Source organism: Canis lupus, chromosome 3 (assembly GCF_011100685.1).
Source record: "Canis lupus familiaris isolate Mischka breed German Shepherd chromosome 3, alternate assembly UU_Cfam_GSD_1.0, whole genome shotgun sequence".
Lineage (NCBI taxonomy): Eukaryota > Metazoa > Chordata > Mammalia > Carnivora > Canidae > Canis > Canis lupus.
In genome coordinates, this window is record NC_049224.1 from 59,515,163 (window position 1) to 59,536,479 (window position 21,317).

At 51.8% G+C, this 21,317-nt stretch overlaps 1 protein-coding gene across 6 annotated transcripts in view; it reads left to right on the forward strand.

Moving 5' to 3' along the window:
* Positions 1-2,594: 2,594 nt before the first annotated feature.
* TBC1D14 (TBC1 domain family member 14) overlaps positions 2,595-21,317 on the forward strand; it is a 104,977-nt gene continuing 86,254 nt past the window's right edge. For 5 of the 6 annotated variants that reach the window (XM_038533086.1, XM_038533088.1, XM_038533091.1 and 2 more), the window contains exons 1-2: positions 3,166-3,287; positions 13,580-14,318. In XM_038533086.1, coding sequence (XP_038389014.1) covers positions 13,597-14,318 — 722 coding nt within the window. In that variant the 5' untranslated portion in view covers positions 3,166-3,287; positions 13,580-13,596. Of the gene's footprint in view, positions 2,712-3,165; positions 3,288-13,579; positions 14,319-21,317 lie in introns of those variants that run through there. The other variant, XM_038533087.1, reaches the window with a different exon arrangement.

Here is a 21,317-nt window from a genome sequence, read left to right on the forward strand (position 1 = left end):
GGAGGGAGGAGGGTGAGCGGGCAAGGCCTTCTGGACAGCGGAGAACAAGCAGCGAACCGTGGACTGAACAGCCTCCCTGCGCAGCGCTTGTCTCCTTACCTGCAAAATGCGAATCACTGTGCCAGCCTGGCAGGTTATGGGGCTCGACTGTGGTAATGGCATGCAACAGCCAGGACAGCACAGGGCACCTGGGATGGCTACAGGTACAGGTGCAGCTGTGAGCAGCATTTATGCATCCATTCAACAAATATTTATGGAGCTCACATTCAGGGGGCTGGGGAAGTCAGGAGCAAAACGTGTGTTTGGGAGACTTGATCCCTGTATCTCCTGAAAGAGATGCAAAGGGGTTTTACAGGACAAGAGGCCTCCGACCTCATCCTGTGCCCACCTCCTACCCCACCTACACTTTGGGCCCCAATTTTCGCCTCTGAAGGATGGGCTTGGGGACCTGTAGGGGTCCTGACACTGTGCTTGTGACCCTTCTGGGGTCTGCATCTGGTCAGTTCATTGTTTTCCTTGCAAGATGTGGCTGAATTTGTGAAGTGACATGTCCATCTGCCCCTCGGGACTGGGGACCTGTGAGGGCAGGAACTCTGGGCTGTCAATCACTCCTGTGTGGCCAGGGCCCAGCAGAGGGTGGTTTCCATGGATATCAGGCACCTGCTCCTGCTTTTGAGCCCAGGGAGGCTCAGAGGTCAGATGTGAGTCCCTCCGTGGGCTGTCTGGGAGGCTCATGTGCCCCCTCACCTTGGCCGGTTGACAACACACTTTGTGCACATTGTATGACAGGGGAGGTGCCAAGAGCTCCCCAAACGTGCCACAAACTTACAAAGCCAGGCAATTTTTTACATTTACCTGTCACTGCCACTTACTTTGTCTCTAATCCTCACACATCTTGGGTGGCGAAGGTGCCGTAAGCCTTGTAGATGGTGAAAGGCTTCTGGACACAGCCAAGGACCGGTCAGTCAGTGCTGGGCCTGGCACTGAGCAGAGGACCCTGACAGCCGGTGCTTGTCTACATCAAGCAACAGCTTGGCAGCCCTCAAAGGAGCAATGCTGCTGAGAATCCTGTGGATCTCGGGGTTCAGTCTGCACGACTTTGCGAAGGCAGTCAGCAGTGAGGCAGCAGAGGGGGACACGGCACTGACCACCCTGCCACAGTTGTCTCTGTGTCACAGATGGGTGCTGGGAGGCGCCGAGGGTCTCACAGGTGACACAAGTGTGGATGCCCACACAGCTTATCTTGTTCCTTGTATTTTTAATTGTTTGGCACACTGAGGGTGTAAGTGTCTGATGGACCCCAGGGAGGGACTCTGTGCTGGGGCAGGGAGCAGGGCGCGGGCGGCAGGATGGGGAGAGGGTGAGGAAGAGGCAGACAGAGGGCGCCAAATGTAAATCTGTGGGCCATAATTTTTTTTTTTTTTGGTTCTGGATTCAGAACAATGGTTCCCAGTCATTGTGGGGCTTTAAAACCCTAGGACTCAGAATGAGGGCAAGAAGGGATTTGGGGGAGGTGCAAGGAACACTGTAAACGCAGAGTTATTAATCCTATTTATTACACTGCTAATTAAGTCAGGCCTGAAGCAAGTCTGTACTTTCTTGTTAGTGTTTTCTAAAAATAAATGGAAATGGTGTTGGGGTTTGAAGGAGACCCAACATTTTTCCTGAAAACCACCCAGGAAAGTCAGCATTTGTAAAGCTTCTGTTACGCACCAGGCACCGTAAAGGGTGTTAATATATTCTCTTAAGAGACTGCCACTTAACAATTTCTCACCCCTCCTGCCATCATAACCAATAGTAGGCTCTAAGAGTTTTTACCCCTAGGACTAGCTCGCAGGCAGGAGAAACAAGGTTTATGGCCATGGCTGGAACAAATGCATCTTCCAGCACATGCTTCTAGATGCCTTCTGCAAAGGAGAGGCCATCCTCCGGCCCCTGACCGCTCTCCCAGTTCAAATCCTCCTTCCGATCCAGCTGATCCAGCTCTCTGCCAGTGACAGCCCTCAGGCTCCGGGGTGCCAGCCACTGAGGCTTGTCCTCTGCTCTTGCCGGCCCCGGAAGAGAACGCAACAATAAGTGCCGACCAGGTGCCAGGCCCAGACGATAAACCCGCCCTGGCGCCGGCAGCCTAGACCCTCGGGGGCTCCGCGCGGCGCTGGGAGGCGGTCGGGGAGGGCGGCTGGCTTCCGACCCTCGGCTCCGGTCCCGCCCTGGGGCCCGGGGCGTGACCTCATCGCCCACGCTGCACGGCTTTATCACAGACCCGGCCTCTGCTTCTGCACTACTGACCCCAGAGAGCGCACAGAAGCGTGAGGCCAGGGGTCCCCACACTGCACCCCACTGTCTCCGGAAGCCGTGATTTAACGCGCACCGGAGTCGGATTCCCCAAATCCTTCGGCAGCACCAAAGTGCAGCCAGGTGTGGGAACTCCGGCGCGAGGCACCATACAACAGCTGCTCCCGGGAGAACCGGCGGAAAGGCCCGCTTCACAGGCCGAGAGACTAAGGCCGGGCCGGGCGGCCGCCGAAGCCACGTCCCCCGGGCCGCACGTCCCGGGCCGGCCGGCCGCTCCGCACAGCTGCCCGGGGCCAGGGGCGCCCATCGATGCGCTCCGCCGCTCGGCTCCCCAGGCCTGGTCCCTGCCCGCTCGCGCCCCTTCCCCCTCCCGGCCGCTTCCCACTTCCAAGATGGCCGCGGGTGGAGCCGACCAGGTACGGAGGCCCCTGGCAGGTGTCCCCGGGGCCGGGCGGACCCGGAGTTGCCCTCCGGCCTCCCCTCGCGGCTCCACTGGGCCCTCGGGAGAGGAGAGGGGCGGTGACGGCGCTCCGGAACCCGCGGGCGGCGGGCGAGCGGCTGAGGAGTGGCAGGCAGCAGGGAGAACGTCGAGCGCGAGCAGCGGTGGCGGCGGCGCGGCGGGGGGCGGCGGCCGGGCGGAAGAGCGGCGGCCGCCGGCAGGGGGCGGGGCGGGGGCGGGGCGGCGGCCGGGCGGAAGAGCGGCGGCCGCCGGCAGGGGGCGGGGCGAGCCGAGGGCGAGGGGCGAGGGGCGGGGCGCGGGGCGCGGAGCGGGGCGAGGGCGCGGGGCGGGGCGAGGGCGCGGGGCGGGGCGAGGGCGCGGGGCGGGGCGAGGGCGCGCGCCGCTGTTGGCCGCGGGCGGCTCGCGCGCACCTGCCCGCCCGGCCCACCGCCTGCGGCGCGCCCCGCGTCCTCGTCGCGCAAGTTGCGGGTCCCGGGGTCTGGGCTGCGCGCCCGCCGGCCCCGGGGATGGCGTCGGAGCCGCGCTGACTCCGGTACTGGGGGCGTCTGGCGGGGGCCGGGAGGGAGGGAAGCAGGGGGGCCGGTGCCACCTGCTGCTGCGTCGGCGGGAGTGGGAGCGGGAGGCGGGCCGGGCCGGGCCGGGCCGGGGCGCGCGGGCTCGGGGCCCGGCTGGGCGACCCTTCGCCGCGCGACCGCCGCTTCCCCGCCCCGCACCGGGGGAGCGCGTGGGGCCCGGTGACCTCGCGGGGCCCGGGGGCGCGTGGCTTGCCGGCCCTCGGAGAGGCGCGCGCGCTGACACGCTCCTTTTCCGGAACTTGACGGAAAGTTTTGTGCTGCGATGCACCGGGCTCCCGGCGGGAGAGGGGCTGGCCCGGCGCGCGCCGCCGCCCCGCCGGCCCCTCTACCCTCGAGGTCTCTGACCCCATCCTTGGGGGCCTAGAGCCCCCCCTCCCGGGAGACCCCTCCACTTTGGGACCCCTACCCCCGGGATCCTCTCCACCCCGCGATCCTGCCCAGCATCCCGGGGGGCCCCGACCCCCGGCCCCTCCCACCTCGGGAACCCTCCAGACCAGGGACCCCTGCGCTTGGGGGCAGCCGGCGTCTGGGGCCCTCGACTCCCCTCCCCCTCGGAGCGCCCGACCTCGGTTCTTGGAACCGCTGCCAGACCACAGAACCCCCAGGTTCTCAGACTCCCTGTCCCGGGGCCAGGGACTCCGCTGGCCTCAGAGACCCCCTCGCCCGGGCCGCAGATCCTCTCTGTGCAGGAGAGGCTGGAGAGACGGGGCCTGGGGATCCTTCCCGCAGGGCGGGGAACGGGGCGCTGAGCGGGTGTGTCGGGAGCTGGTGTGTCGGGGGTGCGCCACAGGCCGCCCTCCCTGGGCCCCGAGCTGCCAGGAGGAAGCTGCGGGGGTGAGGCCATGATGTGGAAGCCTCAGGAAGCAGGAGGCCTGGCCCCGCGGGCTCCGGACCCCGCTGGGGCAGTGGGCATTTAGGGGCTGGAGTCCTACCCGGCCAAAAATACCCCACTTTTTTTGCCTTGAAATTGTACAGCACCATTTCTCGGTAATGGAATTGAAAGCTTTGCTTTGGAAAGTTCTATGGCAGGAGGCTCCTGGGCATGATGTATTTTATGTACTGAGGCTAGTTGAGGAGGGTTGCATCTTTAGGACCCTGTTAGCAAGAAGGATATTAGCACCTTGCTGTTGTCTTGACTTCCTTTATTTTTTATTTTTTTAAAAAATTTATTTATTTGAGAGGGAGAGAGAGCACCAGAACATGAGCAGGGGAAGGGGTGGAGGGAAAGAGAATCTCAAGCAGATTCCCTACTGAGCGTGGAGCCTCATGGGGCTTAATATAAGGACCGGGAGATTCTGACCTGAGCCAAAACTAAGAGTCAGGTGCTCAAACAGCTGAGCCACCCAGATCCCCTCCCTCTACAGGTGGGTTGCATCTGCACACCACTAGGTGCTTTGCCTGGACTTGGCTAGTCCTACAGCAGTCCTGGAACACTGCCTCTTGCCCAGTTTATGTGGCCAGTACCAGCCCCTGCCTCAGGTTTGGGTATGACTTCTTCCCACTTCTTAACCCCCTGCTGTGCCTGGTTTGCCCCTCACCCGCCCGCCCCCCCAGGCTGTCTTTGTTGTATATATTTGATCCCTGTAGACTGTGGGCTCCACCTGATGCCTAGCCCTAATGAGAACTTGTCTCATTAGCGTTACTGAGTGAATGAAACATTGGGAAACACTGAAGGAGGTAAAGTGACTGGTCCAGGGTTACCCGACTGGCGAGAGGCATGGGTGAGATTCAGACTGCACCAGGTCACTGGGTGAGGTTCAGCTCACCTTACTGCCCTCCGTGGTCCCAGCAGGTTCCTGCCCAGCGCTTTGCTTCATGCTGAGCTGGGCTGGCTTCCTGCTTGTGAAACAGTTTCCATAATGCGCCCCCAGCCCATCCTCTCACACCAGCATTGGCACTGCCTTGCCTGGCCTCTGGATCCAGCCATTCCTCTCCATCCCTCCATCAATCCCTCCCACCAGCTGCCCTACTCCCCTCTGTCCAGTGGGCGAAGTTCTTTCATGCCTACACATCCTCTCACCAGTGCTCTGCTGAAGTCCTCTCTGACAGAGAGGACCTGCCTATCAGAGTGGCTGGTTTTGGAATCTGTCTGCCCTGTCGGTCAAAGCTTCTGACCATCATGTCCTCAGCCTTAACACAGGAGATGCCTGCCCAGTATATTGTGGGTGCTCATGGCGCTTGGGACCTTGCAGAAGATTTGCCATCAAAATAGGCATTAAAAAAAATAGGCATTTATACATAATATGTAAAAGAAGATTTTAGGCAAATGGAGTGTCTGTTAATGTTTGTTTTAGGGTGGTTATGAAATCTCTAGGACCTGAATTGCTAAGAATTTCTAGACTGCCAAGCTGCCAGAACCTCAGGTAGATCAGCTGGGCTAATCACCTCATTTTACAGATGGGAAATTGAGGCCCCGAGCTTAGTGCCACAGAGCCTGTGTGAGGAGAGATGTTAGTGACAGGAAGAAACCATACAGTGAGGCTGGCAGACACGAAGTGGCTGAGTCTGGCTTTGTTTATGCAAATGAGTTGCTAAAATAGTGGGCCTGAGCTGGCTGGCCCTATCTAGGGCCCAGGAAGAAGTAACACCAGCCAACATCTTCCGAGGTTTAACTCATGCCAGGCATGATTCTAAAGACTTTATTTGCCTGAGGAGATAGGGTCTCCATTTTACTCCAGGGATATTTGGGCATATGAGTTAAACTAGTCCAAGGTCACACAACTTGTAAGTGGAGGAACTAGGATTTGAACCCAGTCTACCTTCAGAACCTGCATTATTTTTCCCCCCTTGTGTATCTCATTTTTAAAAACCTTTTCCCTGAACTCTAACTTACAGAGAAGTGTAAAAATTGTTAGACATTTAGCTTATTGATGATCATTTAGCTTATTGATGATTGATCACAAGTTAGACTCTATTCTTAAGCATTCCAGCAAGCTGATGCGGGCTTTGATGGTGTGAACTCAGTTCCTTGCTGTGTGACCTTAGGTGACTTACTTGGCCTCAGTTTCTTCAGTGAGCTTGTGATGAGTAGAGCTTGTGATAGCACGTAGCAGGTTTGGTGCATGGTGAATGTTTGACAAATGGTTTTCTCTTATTAATAATTAAGACTATAAGTTGTGCTGGTTTTGTTACATGGTCTGAGTACCTTCTTCATCTGTCAGTTGCCTGTCAGTTACTTTTTAGATACTTATGATGAATCACTTTGGTAGGTCACTATATGCAGCTGAAACATTATGGGTTTGTGCCCTCTCTTTCCTTCCCACCCCTGGGGCATTGAAAGTCCTTAATTTAAAATGTCCCAGCTGTGCCTTTTTTTTTTTTTTTTTAAACATAACCGCTCATGGGTGTGAAGGTCACATTTCCTCCTTAAGATTGTGAAGGAGCGGGGATCCCTGGGTGGCTCAGTGGGGGATCCCTGGGTGGCTCAGCGGTTTGGCACCTGCCTTTGGCCTGGAGAGTGATCCTGGAGTCCCGGAATCGAGTCCTGCATCGGGCTTCCTGAATGGAGCCTGCTTCTCCCTCTGCCTATGTCTCTGCCTCTCTCTCTCTCTCTCTCATGAATAAATAAAATCTTTAAAAAAAATCAAATTACCTTTATGGTTGGCCTTTCCATTCTGCATAATGCAAATTGACCCATTCTTCTAAGCTTCTTGCTCATGCCGCAGTGGGAAGAGCAAGGACTTCTGAGTCCTCTCCAGGTTGGCCCTAGCGCAGCTGCTTCATTGCACACACCTTTTGGGCCTCGTTTCCTTGTCTGTGAGGTGGTAATGACGGTACCTTGAGCTCTGGGGGTTGTGAAGATTACAAAGATGATGCGTGTGAACTTTGAACACCATGCCCAACATATAATGCACACTCGGTGAGCAGAGGCAGCTGCCCACATTAATTGCTAATGCCGAGGTACCTGAGTTCCAGAACATCCTATGCCTTTCTTTTCAGGGTCCTTTTTGTCTAAGCCACCACATTAAACAGAGAAAGAGACTCAGAGTGGTTGGTGCTTGTGGGGGCCCTGTGTGGAGCAGGCTAATTCACTTGGGAGGTGCCACATAGATCAGGGTGTGTTCCTTGGTGGTAGAACCTCATATAGCTTGTTTTTTCTGACTGGTTCTGTCCTCACGGGTCAAGGTCAAGGCCTGGGAGGCCACCAGAATTCTCCCCAGGAAGCATGAGGGACCCCAAGGGCCCTTATGCAGAGTGACATGGGTGTTGGAGAGAGAACAGGTGGGGCCTTGCCCGTACAATTTGGGCAGGTCACTGCATCTGGCTCAGCCTGGGTTTGGTCCCATCTGGAAATGGCCGAAGACAGTCTGCTTTTTCACAGGAGGAAGGAGGATTTAGGGAGGTTCTGGATGTCTGCGTTGGGGCTACAAAGGAGCAGAGCTGACTGAGGGGCCTTGGGGTCAGGTAAAAGTGGAGCCCTTGGGTAAACCATGGGCCTCAGTTTCCTTCTCTGTGCAATGGGGATAATACCTAGCACATAGGGCTGTGATGTCTATGAAGCAGAATGGCATGTCGGGAGCTTAGAACAGTGTTTGGTACTCATTAAATCGTAATTTTATGTTGATGCTCTGATGTTGTTAGGTGTTGCAGCCCTGGTCTGCCCTCTTGAAAATTTGGCTCTGTGACAGATGTGTTCTGAGGCCGTGGATGACAGAAAGGAGCAGTGTCTGTCTTCTTTTTTCTTTTATCTTTAATTAATTAATTTAATTTATTCATGAGAGACAAGAAGACAGAGACATACATGCAGTGAGAAGCGGGCTCCCTGTAGGGAGCCTGATGTGAGACTCGATTCCAGGATCCTGGGATCACAACCTGAGCCAAAGGCAGATGTTCAACTGCTGAGCCACCAAGGCATCCCAGGCATCCCCAGTGTCTGTCTTCTTTTAAGTTTAAGGGTCTAGTGGGGATGCCTGGGTGGCTCAGTCATTGAAGCATCCAACTCTTGGTTTTGGCTCAGGTCATGGTCTCAGGCCTGTGGAATCAAGCCTCACATTGGGTTCTAGGCTCAGTGGGGAGTCTGCATGAGATTCTCTCCCTGCATTTGCATGCACTTTCTGTCTCTCTCTCTCTAAAATAAATAAGTAAATCTATAAAAATAAAGATTAAGGGTATGGAAATCAGTGGGTGGAGCTGATGGCACGCTTGTCAGCAAAGGCAAGTGCACCCTCCGTGGAGGATCGGGAGAGCTTCGGTGTCCCTGGTGCTAACTGGGGTGTGACGAAGCAGCCCTCTGCAGCATCGAGAGGGGAGCCCACACAGGGAGGGCTATAGGGAACAGATGCCTGTGGACAGGAAGCAGCCACAGGAAGACGAGTGCCCACGGCTGTCTGCATGGATGCGCAGCATTATTGCTCCTTGAAGCCACCAATGAGTGAAGGTTTTCCTGCTGGGGACATAACTAAATCATTTGGGTTCGGCCTCATGAACTGTTTGTTTATGAAGACTTGATCAAGATCTCATCCCACTGCTTTTTAAAGAGAAGAAAATTAAGCTGTTGTTCAAGATGGAATTGTTTTCCATTGGCTCATTCAGAGTCGCTGGCAGAGCTGCTGTCGGCTTTGTGATTTATCTTGAAGTCCTAGCCCTGGTGGGGTGAGGGGTGTTCCAGTCTCTTGGGGCACTTACCCCCTTTATTTGCTGCAGAATGAGGTTTTGTGACTGGCAAGTAAAATGCAGATTGTCTTGCTGCCTGTAGTGAAAACAGCTTCCCTCATATCTGTACCTGATGTCTCCTATGTCTTTCCTTGTCTGGGAGGTGGTTGCTGGTCATCCTTACACTTGGATCGTGTGCCTTGAGTGGCTGGCTGCCTGGGCCTGGAGGTACTGGAGGGCCTGTGGGGGCTGCTGTGGCCACTGCTATGGGTGGTTGGCCTCAGCTTCGGGAGGCAAGTGTAGAGGGAGGAAGTCTCTTTTACTTTCCTGGACTGTTATGCATGGACCGTTCCCCACCGAGTACTGCAGTGGCCAACACGCCACAGGCTGGTCATCCTGGACTTGCTGCCAGGAACCTAATGGGAGGGAGTTTCTTCTTCTCATTACCCCCACTGCTCACCTTGTTCCTGAAGCATAATCCACCTGTAGCTAATGTGTCTTGAACGGACTGTCCCCGAAACCTGCCCTCTTAGAACATGGTTGTTAGTAATAATTAACTCAGCAAACCGATTTTTAAATCCTTAATCCACGCCAGGCATTTGGCCAGGCAGTGGTGTCTGGAACCTGTTAGCCTGGTGCCTGCCCGAAGCTTTGAAACCAGCAGAGAGACAGGGGAGCAGCTGCACAGTCATTTTAGGGGTGTGGCCAAAGGGAGCCCACGAGGAGGAGGACCCACACCTTCCTGGGAGCGTAGGGGAAGGCTTCTCAGAGGAGGTGGCCTCCGGGGTGTGCCCATGCTGCCAGACACCCAGGGGCGCTGATGTCCCAGCCTGGGGAGAGCACCCAGGCCGTGGGGTTTTGAGAGAGGCGAGGGTGGCAGCATGAGGCTGCTGAGGCTGGCGAGGCTGGGTCCGGGAGGGCCCTGTGCCAGCTTAGGGAATTTAGGCTGATCCTGTCTTTAGAAAACGTGTGACTTGGAAGCAGGCCATCTGCAGCTGGCCTCCTGGCAAGTTTCCAGAGTCCACCCTGCTGCCTCTCTGAGAAGCGAGTGCTTTGTGTGTTCAGCCTCCCCCTTCGGGGCACTGTCGAGGGCAGGTGCTCGGGAGTGTGGGTTCTGCTTTCATAGGACTGGTGGCCCCAGATGGAAGGGTTTGAGGACAGGTGGCTATGGGCCTTGCAGGCTTTGCTTTGAGAGTATGTTGCAAGCAGAAGTATGTTTTTGCTTTTAGTTTTTTTTCCCCTGAAGGCTCACACCTTGTTTGTGAGGCTTAAGGAACTTCCGTTGACTTAGAATGAGCAGAGACCTCAGAGGTCATTCATTTTCTCCCTAGAAGAGGCCCTTGTCCTGTTGTCCCGGCCCCCAGCACAGAGGAGAGAGGAATGGAGAAGAGGCCACCGCCCAGTGGCTTTCACCACCCGGTGGCGTTGGACTTTGTCAGACCTGCTTCACCGTCCTTGTGCTCTCATTGTGACGATGCTGAGAAAGGGTCCTTGGGTTCCCTCAACACTCATGTTTTGTGTTCCTGTGTCTTCTAGTATTGGAACTTCAGTTTATTATTTTTTTATTTACTTTTATTTATTTATTTTTTTAAAGAACTTCAGTTTAAATGCATTGTTTGCAGGTGCATCAGCTCTTTGTGTGGCTGAAGTAAAGGAAATTCACATTTATTGGGCACATACTATGGTCCGATGTGGGGTGTGCCAAGCCTTCTCATTTCATGTATCCTCAGACCAGCTGTGAGTTTTGTGGTGTTGCCCACTTGACTGCTGGCCAGGAGGGAAGTTGAGGCTCAGGAAGGTTAGACTTCTCCCCATGGTAAGTGGCAGAGCCAGAATGTCAGCTGGGCAGGTCACTTGGCTTTCAGCTCTGTTTGCTGTGAGGATTTCCTTTTGTGTTTCTGGCTTTTTGCCAGTTTGACCTGTCAGCCTATTGATGGTATTTTGATAATTTTTTTTTTAAGATTTTATTTATCCATTTGACAGAGCACAAGCAGGGGGAGCGGGAGAGGGAGAAGCAGGCTGTGTTGAGCAAGGAGCCCGATGTGGGGCTCCATCCCAGGACCCTGGGATCATGACCTGAGCCGAAGACAGATGCTTATTTGACTGAACCACCCAGGTGGCCCCGCCTCCCCCTTTTTAGAGTGTTTTGAGAATTCCAATAACTCTTGATATTGCAAAAGATTAGCTCTTCACTATGTGCTAGAAATGTTTCTTACTGTATTTTCCTTTCAATTAAAAAAAATGTAGAACTTTCAAGTGTGTGTACAGTTGAATCTCCCTGTGTCTTCCTGTTGTGAATCCTGTTTTTGCACAGTATGGTTGAGTTCAGGGACTTCCTAGGGCAGGGTCTTGGAAATAGTTGGCCATAGCTTTGCCTGGGGGAGCTTATGGCTAAGGACTCAGGATAGGGGCTCCAGCCCAGGAAAATGAGCACAGTGTGAACTGTGACACTGAAAACGTGTTCATGGGTGCTGAGGTGATGGCCAGACTCTTTCGGGGAAGTTTTTGCTCAGTAGGTTAGAAAAGTATTTGATGGAATACATTTATAATTTAGTTTTTGTATTAAATCATAATTTAAAAAAATAATAATTTTGTGTTTCATTTTGATGTACAATGTGATTCTGCCTTCTAAGAAAAATTGATAATCAGTTAGTACATCATCATGATTAAATAATCCTTCCTTACTCTCTGGGTCATATTTCACGTTTTTATATATAGTTCTATTTCTGAATTCTACATTTTGATTTATTCATATTTTTATTTCTGCTCTACTGTTGCACTGTCTGGTTCGTTTCTTTGGTTTTTCCCTCCCCTGTTCTGCTTTTAATTAATTTGCTTTTGCTGTGTTGACGTATAGAAGGGCCAGGCTTCCTGAAGGGGAGCAGGAAGGCTCAGGGACACCCAAAAGGGAGTGGCTTTCATTGTTCCCACTGTGCTTCAAAACCTTCACCCACCATCTCTTTGATGATGGCAGCTACCAATAGACCACCTGCTGCAGGGGGGCCTGTGCCTTGGGGATGCTTTTCTCATGGTACGTGACTTAATTCACCTCAGCCAGTCAGCACAGCTGTGATTAGAGCCCAGGAAAAGGCCCATTAGCACCCAAGAAAGTGGAGCACCTGGGTGGCTCCGTGGGTTCAGCGTCCTACTCTTGATCTCGGCTCAGGTCTTGATCTCAGGGTCGTGAGATCAATCCCTACATTGGAGTCCATGCTGAGCATGGAGCTTACTTAAAAATAACCCAAGAAAGTACTGTTCTTTCTGTTGTTCTAAACCACAGATCAGAGTTCAGTAACCACACCGGGTTTCTTTAATTTTGACATTTTAAAGGATAAGGAGAGATGGTAGTGTAACCTATGCGAGGGTTCTCAGTCTGCTAGGGGTTGTGTTGCCCAGGCTTGTGCGCCTCCTATCCCATCCTTCACACCCCAGTTTTTTTTTTTTTTTTAAGATTTTATTCATTTATTCATGAGAGAGACACAGAGAGAGAGAGAGAGGCAGAGACACAGGCAGAGGGAGAAGCAGGCTCCATGCAGGGAGCCCGGTGTGGGACTCCATCCTGGGACTCCAGGATCACGCCCTGGGCTGAAGGCAGGTGCTAAACCGCTGAGCCACCCAGGGACCCCCACACCCAGTCATAGGCCAGAGAACCACTGGCAGATGTGTGTCACTGACAGCTTTGACTTTTGTCACTCAAGTCTTTATTGTAGGTTTATGGTTTTATTTTTCCTTGATTATCTGTTGTCCTCGAGCCAGCCTTCTACCTGGGTTTTTATAACTGTACATTAAGCTATTCATCCAGTAGGTATGGCCTGTTTTGGGCTCTGCCCCATAGATCCCAGCCCTGCTGCTAAATAATAATATGATTTGGGCCCATTTCTTAACCTCTCTGAGGCTTGGTTTCCTCCATGGTGATGGGGATGATATACCCTACCTTGTGGACGTGAGTCAGGTGATGAAAACACTGTGAGGGGCCATGGCTGACTTGGATGCAGATGGGGTCATCTCATGGCACATGGCCTACACAGTCCTATTGTTCCCTGTTGTGGTGATGACATCTTGATTTTTCTGTCTTGGAACAAGTAGAACTTGATTTACGTATGGGTTATGAATTCATGTACTTTTTTTTTTTTTTGAATTCATGTACTTTTGACAGAGGTACTCCGTCATTTATTTTGGGCATGGAGCCCAACTTGGGGCTCAAACTCACAACTATGAGATCAAGACGTGAGCTGAGATCTGAGATCTAGAATTGGCTGCTCCAACTGAGCCACCCAGGCGCCCCTTCTGTTTATCATTTTTCAAAAAACATGAAAAACAACCCTTTCTTGCCTGGCCCAGTCCTCACACCCCCTGTGCTGGCCTAGGAGTCAGATATGTGACTGGTGGGATGCTGGTGATAATGAGCAAGGGGACTGTTTAAGTATTTTTTACCCTAGCTATAGCCTTCGTTTGGGTTATTGTCCTATTATTTTATATTATGGTAATATATGCTAAAATGTTAGGTTTTGGTCCTGAATTAAAACTTGGATATGTAGGACTTTTTTCAAGGATTCCTCCCTAAGAAGAGCTGTGTCAAATATCAGAATATTAGACCTGTGTCTTAGGCTTTTATAGATATTGTCTTAATTTCCATTTTTGTGTTTTTGCTTCCTAGTTCTTCCTTGGACCAAGATGACTGATGGAAACCTCTCCGCCTCTACAAATGGCGTAGCCTTGATGGGCATTCTGGATGGTCGGCCAGGAGACCACATTCAGAACCTGCAACACTTGAATCTCAAGGCACCCAGATCCCTCTCATTGCCAGAGTCTGGGCCCAAGTTGAAACTTGGTCCTTTGGAAGATCGGCACAGCCTTAAGTCTGTGGACTCGGGCATTCCTACCCTAGAGATCAGTAACCCAGAACCCGTTCCCTGCAGTGTGGTCCACGTGAAGAGGAAGCCATCGGAGTCGGAGATCGTCCCTGAGCGGGCTTGCCAGAGTGCATGCCCGCTACCATCCTACACACCACCGGCTCCCAGCAGCACCGAGTGGGAGCAGAGTGTGCGGAAGTCATCCACGTTCCCCAGGACAGGCTATGACTCGGTGAAGCTCTATAGCCCCACCTCGAAAGCCCTGAACCGCAGCGACGATGTCTCCGTCTGCAGTGTGTCTAGTCTTGGCACAGAGCTGTCAACCACGCTGTCTGTCAGCAATGAGGACATTTTGGACCTGGTGGTCACAAGCAGCTCCAGTGCCATCGTGACCCTGGAGAGTGATGATGACCCTCAGTTTACTGATGTCACCTTGAGCTCCAGCAAGGAAACCCGGGAGCTGTGCCAGCAGGACTGTGCTGATGGAACTGAGGATGGGAGTAAACTGAAAATTTTGGGGCCACTTAGTAGCTTCTTTACCAGGTAACACTGTCTTTGTCTCTACAAGAGCTAGGTTCTCCAGACCAGCTGCCTGTGCCCATCCAAAATGTGCTGTGTGTGTCCTGGCTTGCTGAGCAGGCCCTGAGTCATCCAAGCTATTGGGTCTTCTTCCCATAGCCCAGAGTCCTGTGCGGTTGTGTGTAGGACTAGTCTGTCAGAGGTTCTGCTGTTTGAGCCCTTGCTGCCAGCTGTCCTCTCTGTGTCCTTCCCTGGCTGACTCTCACACTTTGTTGTCACTCCCAGGCCTCTGACCTGCTATGGCTGAGGGTGACCCACAGGTGGCCCGTGTTAACAGATCAGCAGCCTTACTTTGTCACCCTTGTCCTCTGAAGGGCCCTTTATGATAATCACTTGAGTTTCTTGGGCCAAGTGGAGGTTTAGTAACCCATGTTTCCACCTCTGGCCCCCACTGGCATAACCCAGGGCTAGTGTTTCCAGGCAGCCTTGGTCTCTGTGCCTCCACAGGGCTGGTGTCCCTGTTCTGGACCTGGTGCTGCTTCTGTCACTGCATGGCATCCTCTGCTTTCCCACCTGTGTTGGGACCAGGCCACTAAGGTGCCAGAGCAGGGCCTGTGGGGTCCCTGTGTCTCACCTCAAGTCCTTGGGGACAGCTCCCCTGGAACCTGCCTCTTAACTTGGGCTCCCATGTTTTTGTTCAGCATCTGTGTGTGTGTTCCCTGGTCTGCTCTTGGCAGGTAATATGGGAATATTAAGAGCAGAGAAGTGGTTATAGGTAATCACTCGGGGTGGGGCCAGGGGTTGGCGGTGGTGGCCAGGGACACATCAGTCAGTCATATAAGCCACTATGGCCCTGAAGCTGGGCAGTGCTGTGAGAGGATGGGTGGGAGAGTGGCAACCTGTTCCTAGCTACTCATTGGGGGGCCCATTTCTGTAGTTCACTCCAGCTGCCCCTTGCATGTGTGTGCTATAGCAAAGCCCATGTAGGTCTGCATGTTCCTTTTTTAGAAAGCATTTATTTATTTGAGAGCACATGAGTGAAGAGAGGGGCAGAGGGACAAGGAGAATCTCAAGCAGACTCCCTATTGAGCATGGATCCTGACCCGGGGCTTGAACCCACGACCCTGAGGTGAAATAAAGAGTCAGATGCTTAACTGACTGAGTGACCCAGGTGCCCCTGGGTGTCCCTTTGAAGTGGTGTGCTCTGCTGGCTGGGGTTGGCTGGAGACTTCTGTCACTGTGGGCATGAATGTGAACTCAACACTGCCCCAGCTGCTTCATCATTTGAATGTGGAGATCATGTTGAGTAAACCTAAGACCAGTCTTGAGGGAGAAGATCCCCAGTGCAGGCTCTGGTTTGGGGGGCACCTCTTCTCTCATGTGTGGACAGGCAAGCATCCAGCCACCACCCTAGTCCCAGAACTCCATCACCCAGGACCACTTCAGTGGGAGGAGCCCAGGAACTTTGGGGAGAGAGTCACTGTCCTGAGGCCAAGCCCTCAAATAGGCTGCTGTGGTTCCGATTTGTGTGGCTGAGCTGTTCTCTTGACTCAGATCAGTGTCTGCAGGTTTCAGAACTACGTGGGGGTTCTTGGCAAATTTGGAAATGTGATTCAAAATGAGGGTGGCTGGGAAGCATCCTGGAGGTGAGGGCTGAGATTCATCTTGAACAGAGCTGCATCTGCATCCTAGCTGTGTGACCTTGAATACATTACTTCACTCTCTGAGTGAGTTCTCTCTAAAATCGCATGAGTAAGTGCCCAGCACAAGGTGCTTGTTATGTTATTAATAAAGGTCCTCTTATGAGCCCTACTTCATGTGGTGGTCACGGGAATGCAGTGGCTCACATGTGTGAAATGGGATCGACCCACCCAGAGTCAGCTCTCTGGGATCCGTCACTTGTGATCACCACGGCTGTGCTTTTCTTTGTCAGCTGCGCCTTTCTTTGTTGGCTGCCTTGTCTCACTGTGTTAGAGCTTTGATAGGAAACACCGTCAGTTACCGTGGATTGTTGCTAAAGCTACTGTTTTTTTCAGATTGAAGTGTTGCTGACATGCAGTATCATGCTAGTTTCAGGTCTTGCACAGAGTGACTGAACATTTACGTCTATGACTCAGTGATCCCAGAGATGAATCCAGTGCCGTCTGTCCCGTACAGAGGTGTTTCTGTCATTGACTACATTACATCCCTGTGTTGTCCACTGTATCCTTTGGTATTATTTATTTTTGTATCTGGAAGTTTGTGCCTTTTAATCCGCTTTGTTTGTTTTGTACCTCCTCCTCCTCTTCCTCACGAGATTGCTTTTTGTATCTGAGTCTGTTTCTGTGTTGTTTGGTTTTTTAGGGTCTGCATATAACTGAAATTATGTAGTACGGGAAAGCTGCTGTTTCTTGAAAATCTTTCATAGCTTTGTGCTGCAGAAATGTCTCCTCTCTGTTTTATTCTTTGGTTCTTGTCTCCTTACCCCTTTTATAAAACATTTTTCAAACATGTATTTATTTATTTAAATAATCTCCATACCCAACTTGGGGCTCGAACTCCCGACCTCAAGATCAACAGCTGCATACCCCACCAACTGAGCCAGCCAGACACCCCCTCCCTTGCCCTTTTGATGGCTGTGACATTGTTGTGAACAACTATTAAGTATTTTGGGGAAGCAGGTGCAATATTAATGACAAATGCATCAAAATATATGATCTTATGGGCTGAACCTAGTGAGTTTTTCATCCTAGAGTCTTAAAGTGTGAAAGTTTCAATGTGAGAGGAGAGTTTTAATCTAGAATTCCTTTGAGGAGGAAAAGGGGTCTGTGCCAGAAATGTTTGGAACCCACTAAACATTTTACAGGAGAATTACAGAGGGGGCCTGGTACGTAGTAAGGATTGAGTTTTGTTGAGGGCAGGGTTGGGGCTAGAGCTGGGCCTTTGGGGTTTCCAGCCAGGGCTTCTGAGTCTTTCTGTTTCTCCATTTTATCTCCTGCACCCAGGTGACATTCTTTACCCTAGTGCCCATCTGTTCTCATTGTCCTCACAGAGCCAATTTCTAGGAAATTGTAGGAGGAAGTGTGGGTGGGACTGTGGAAGGCTCATCTCGGAGAACAGGGCTCAGAGGAAGGGGTCATGGAACTTGTGGCCTGAGGGGGCAGACTGGTTGGTGGCCATGACTGCTTGATGAAGGTGGCCTGGGTAAGACAGGCCCAGAGAAGTGACAGGGTGGCAGGCTGGGCCTGACCACTGCCTTGAGAAAGCTGCAGACTCAGCATTCTCTGTCCCTTTTCTCTCTTCATCCTGCAGGCTGTTGGAAGCCCCTGTGCTGCAGCTCCCACCTTGAGCTGAGACATAGTCCTGGTGGGGGAGATGGAGCAGACACGGGGGGTGGGGATGGTGTGAGGGCTGTCCTAGAGGTGTGAGCATGTGAGGGTGCCAATGTTGAGTGCTGCTTCAGGAGTCATACTGGCTAGATTCAGTGTGAGCTCTCCCACTTACAAGCTGTGTAACCTCGGGCAAGTTAGTTCATTCTTCTCTGAGCCTTAAATGGAGCATAAGACTGCCTAAGGTTAGAGATCAAGTAGATAAAGAAAGCATCTAGCACATTGCCTGGTAAGTAGTAGCAATCTATGATTCTAATGTCAATGTCATTTCTGAGAAACACATTTTTGTGAAATTTTCTCTAGTTCTTCTAATATGGTACTGACTTTAATCAAAAGTTGTTGAAAAAGTTAAGTCAGGATTTCTGCACTGTTGATGTTTTGGGATGGATGAATCTTTGTCGTGGGGGCCGTCCTGTGCATTGAAGGCTGTCTAGCCGCCTCCCTGGCCTGTAGCCACTAGATGCCAGGACCACTTCCCAGTTATGCAGCAAGGCATCACCTTATATCCTGGGAAGGGAGGGGTTGGAAGAGTGGACAAAATCACCCAGCCTTTGAGAACCATCCTGCTGGTAGGTTGTAAATGTTGGTGTTTGTTTCCTTGAAGAAAATTTACTAATGTAATTTGAGTAGGATCCTCTTCTTGTTTGGAGGGAGCGACTGTGTTTAAGGGATTCTATGCCTCCTGTGTATTTTTATTTTATTATTTTATTTACTATTATTTTTAAAGATTAATTTATTTGTTTATTCATGAGACACAGAGAGGCAGAGGGAGAAGCAGACTCCCTGCAGGGAGCCTGATGTGGGACTTGATCTCAGGACCCTGGAATCACAACCTGAGCCAAAGGCAGACACTCAACTACTGAGCCACCCAGGTGCCCCTACTATTACTATTTTAATGATTTTATTTATTTATTAAAGGGAGAGAGCAGGAGCAGGGGGAGGGGCAGAGGGAGAAGGAGGAGCAGACTCCCCATCAGGGAACCCGATGCAGGGCTCCATCCCAGGACCCTGGGATCATGACCTGAGCGGAAGACGGGTGTTTCACCGACTGAGCCACCCAGGTGCCTCTCCCATGTAGTTTTAACAGTATTTGTGTAGATACCTGGACAGCAAAGACAAGGGGGATGCAGTAATACACATGTTTCTCATAGGATATAGATTGTTTCTGTGAAGGTGAGGATTTAAGGCCGCTAATCTGCACTGGCCTGGAAGGTAATAATCAGCTTTGACCACTTACCGCTGCTTTGGCGGCCCTTTATGCAGCTCTCAGCAGAGATGGTCTGGGTGTCCTTGCTGAGCAGCGATGCTTGCACTGCAGTGGAAGAATGAGAAGCGGCTTGTGGAGGGAAGCTGAGGGAAAGGGAGCAGCTTGCCGGAGGCTAGGAGGTGTGGTGCTCCTGTGTTCAAAGAGCTGTGATGATGCACTTTTCTGGTGTGCTTCCCCACCTGGTGGAGAGCCCCTTGGGTCACAGTCTGCATCTGGCTTACCCCAGCAGAGGTGACCTACATGTAACACAGGCGAGGAGTGTGCTGGGGGACCTGGAACTGCTCAGACCCAGGTTCAAACCATTTTTTACCTGTGTGACCTCAAGAACTCCCCCAACTTTTGTGATCCCCCGTGTACTGGGTGGTGGGGGCTCATTGTGCCTCTTGTAAAGAGTGGATAGAGTCTTTTTTTTTTTTTTAAGATTTTATTTATTTATTCATGAGAGACACAGGCAGAGGGAGAAGTAGGCTCCATGCAGGGAGCCTGATGTGGGACTCGATCCTGGTACTCCAGGATCATGCCCTGGGCCAAAGGCAGGTGCTCAATCGCTGAGCCACCCAGGGATCCCCTGATAGAGTCTTAAATGAGACAGTATGTAGAAGAAGCTCTGGGCAGAGCATAACTCCTGTGTGCAGCTTAGGTTTCTGGCCCTGCTCTCTGCTTCTGTTGGGGATTCATATATGATCCCACTGTTTTTAGGGGTCTGCAATAAAGATGTGAAACCACTGGTTTAAGAATAGTAAACCTTTATGGTGTTTTGACTTGGTGTTAATGTGTTTGATTAAAATTTTAGCCCCTGTACCGTTCTAGGTTTTGGGGATTTGATAACTTGGAAAGTGACATGAACAGTGCTGAGGAAGAAATGTGTTCCTTGCTTGCCTTTTTTTTTTAAGAAACTATTTTTTTTCTTTTTTTTTGAGAGAGAGAGAGAGAGAAAGGTAGAGGTGGCACTCAGGCAGAGGGCAGTGAGAGAGAGAGAATCTTAGGCTCCAGACCCAACTCAGAGCCCAACACGGGTTTCCTTCCATCTTACAACCCTAAGATCATGACCTGAGCCGAAACCAAGAGTCAGACACGACCAGCTGAGCCCCCCAGGCATCCCCTCCTTGCTTTCTTTTTAGAGAGGTGAGTTTGTTTACTAACAGGGCAGATATACGTCAGGGACATTCTCTAGCTGGTGCCCCTGGCACAGGGAGTCACAGGCAGTGTCCCATGCTTGCCAGGTATCACTCTTAGCCCGTGGACATGGTTTCCTTGCTTGATCTTCAGTGACCTGACCATAGGAGAGAGTATGGTGTGGTAGGTAGATTCTGTGGGCTTGTTTCTCCTCCACGCCACCAGCCAAAGGGCACTTTCCTTCCCATGGTAGCTGGAGAATTAAAATTGTGTGTTTTCAGAGTCTCTTGGAGGTGGGGTTCTGGGTAGGAATTGGCTGCCATCAAATTCTCCCTTGATAAGAGGCTTGAGGCAGAACTAGAAGGAGACCGTGACGCTTCCCCCTTTATACTGATTTCTCCTGTCCAGCAATGGTGTGGCTCAGCCCCATGTTTATTCCCTGACTGTTGAGGGGCACCCACAGTGGAGGAGGAGGCCGTGGCAGTGGCTTCCCAATCCTGCCATGTTCTGGAATTCCCTAGTTCTAGTGGCAGCTCTGATGCAGCAGCTGCCTGGGTGTGTCAATGCTGTCTTGTGTGGGGAGCTGTGCTTGGGGCCCAGTTGAGAGCCAATGACTTCAACCCTTATAAAGATTTTGAAATCCTCTAAGTCCTTGAGTTATATCCTTTCTGCTTAAACATTTTTGAGTGGTTTCTGTAACCTGCACTGAAAGCTGATGGATTTGGGTAAGTTCTGTAATTTTTACTCATAGGTTTAGAGACTGAGGCAGGGGGCGAGAAGTAGCCTGTGGGGGATACAGCCATGGCACAGGGTGTAAGTCTGTGAACTTAGCTTTCTCATCTGGAAAATAGAAATAAGTTCACTGTCAAAGGGAGGAAGTGTATGTGGATGTGAAGCACCAAGCATGTAGGAGGCATACCAGTGTCTGTGTTATTTCTTTTTGCCTGACTCTGGTTTTCCATATGTGTGTATGCACATGAATACCCATGCACACATGTGTACGCACACTACCATACCCAGGAAGAGCCCTGGTTGGTGTTCACTGGATCTGGCTATTTGCTGGTATGTGGTCTTGGGTCAGCTTAGTGTCCTTGCTTGCAGAATGTGCTGAGGGCACCTTCCTTTCAGAGCTGTGAAAAGGAAAAGGAGCGGTGTGATCCAGGTGCTGAGCTACGAGTGCCAGGCAACGAGGGAAGGAGGAGATAGGAGGCCTCTGTGGAAGGTCCTGTGTGGTGTGATGACGGTCTGAAGAGAGACATGAACACAGCAGCA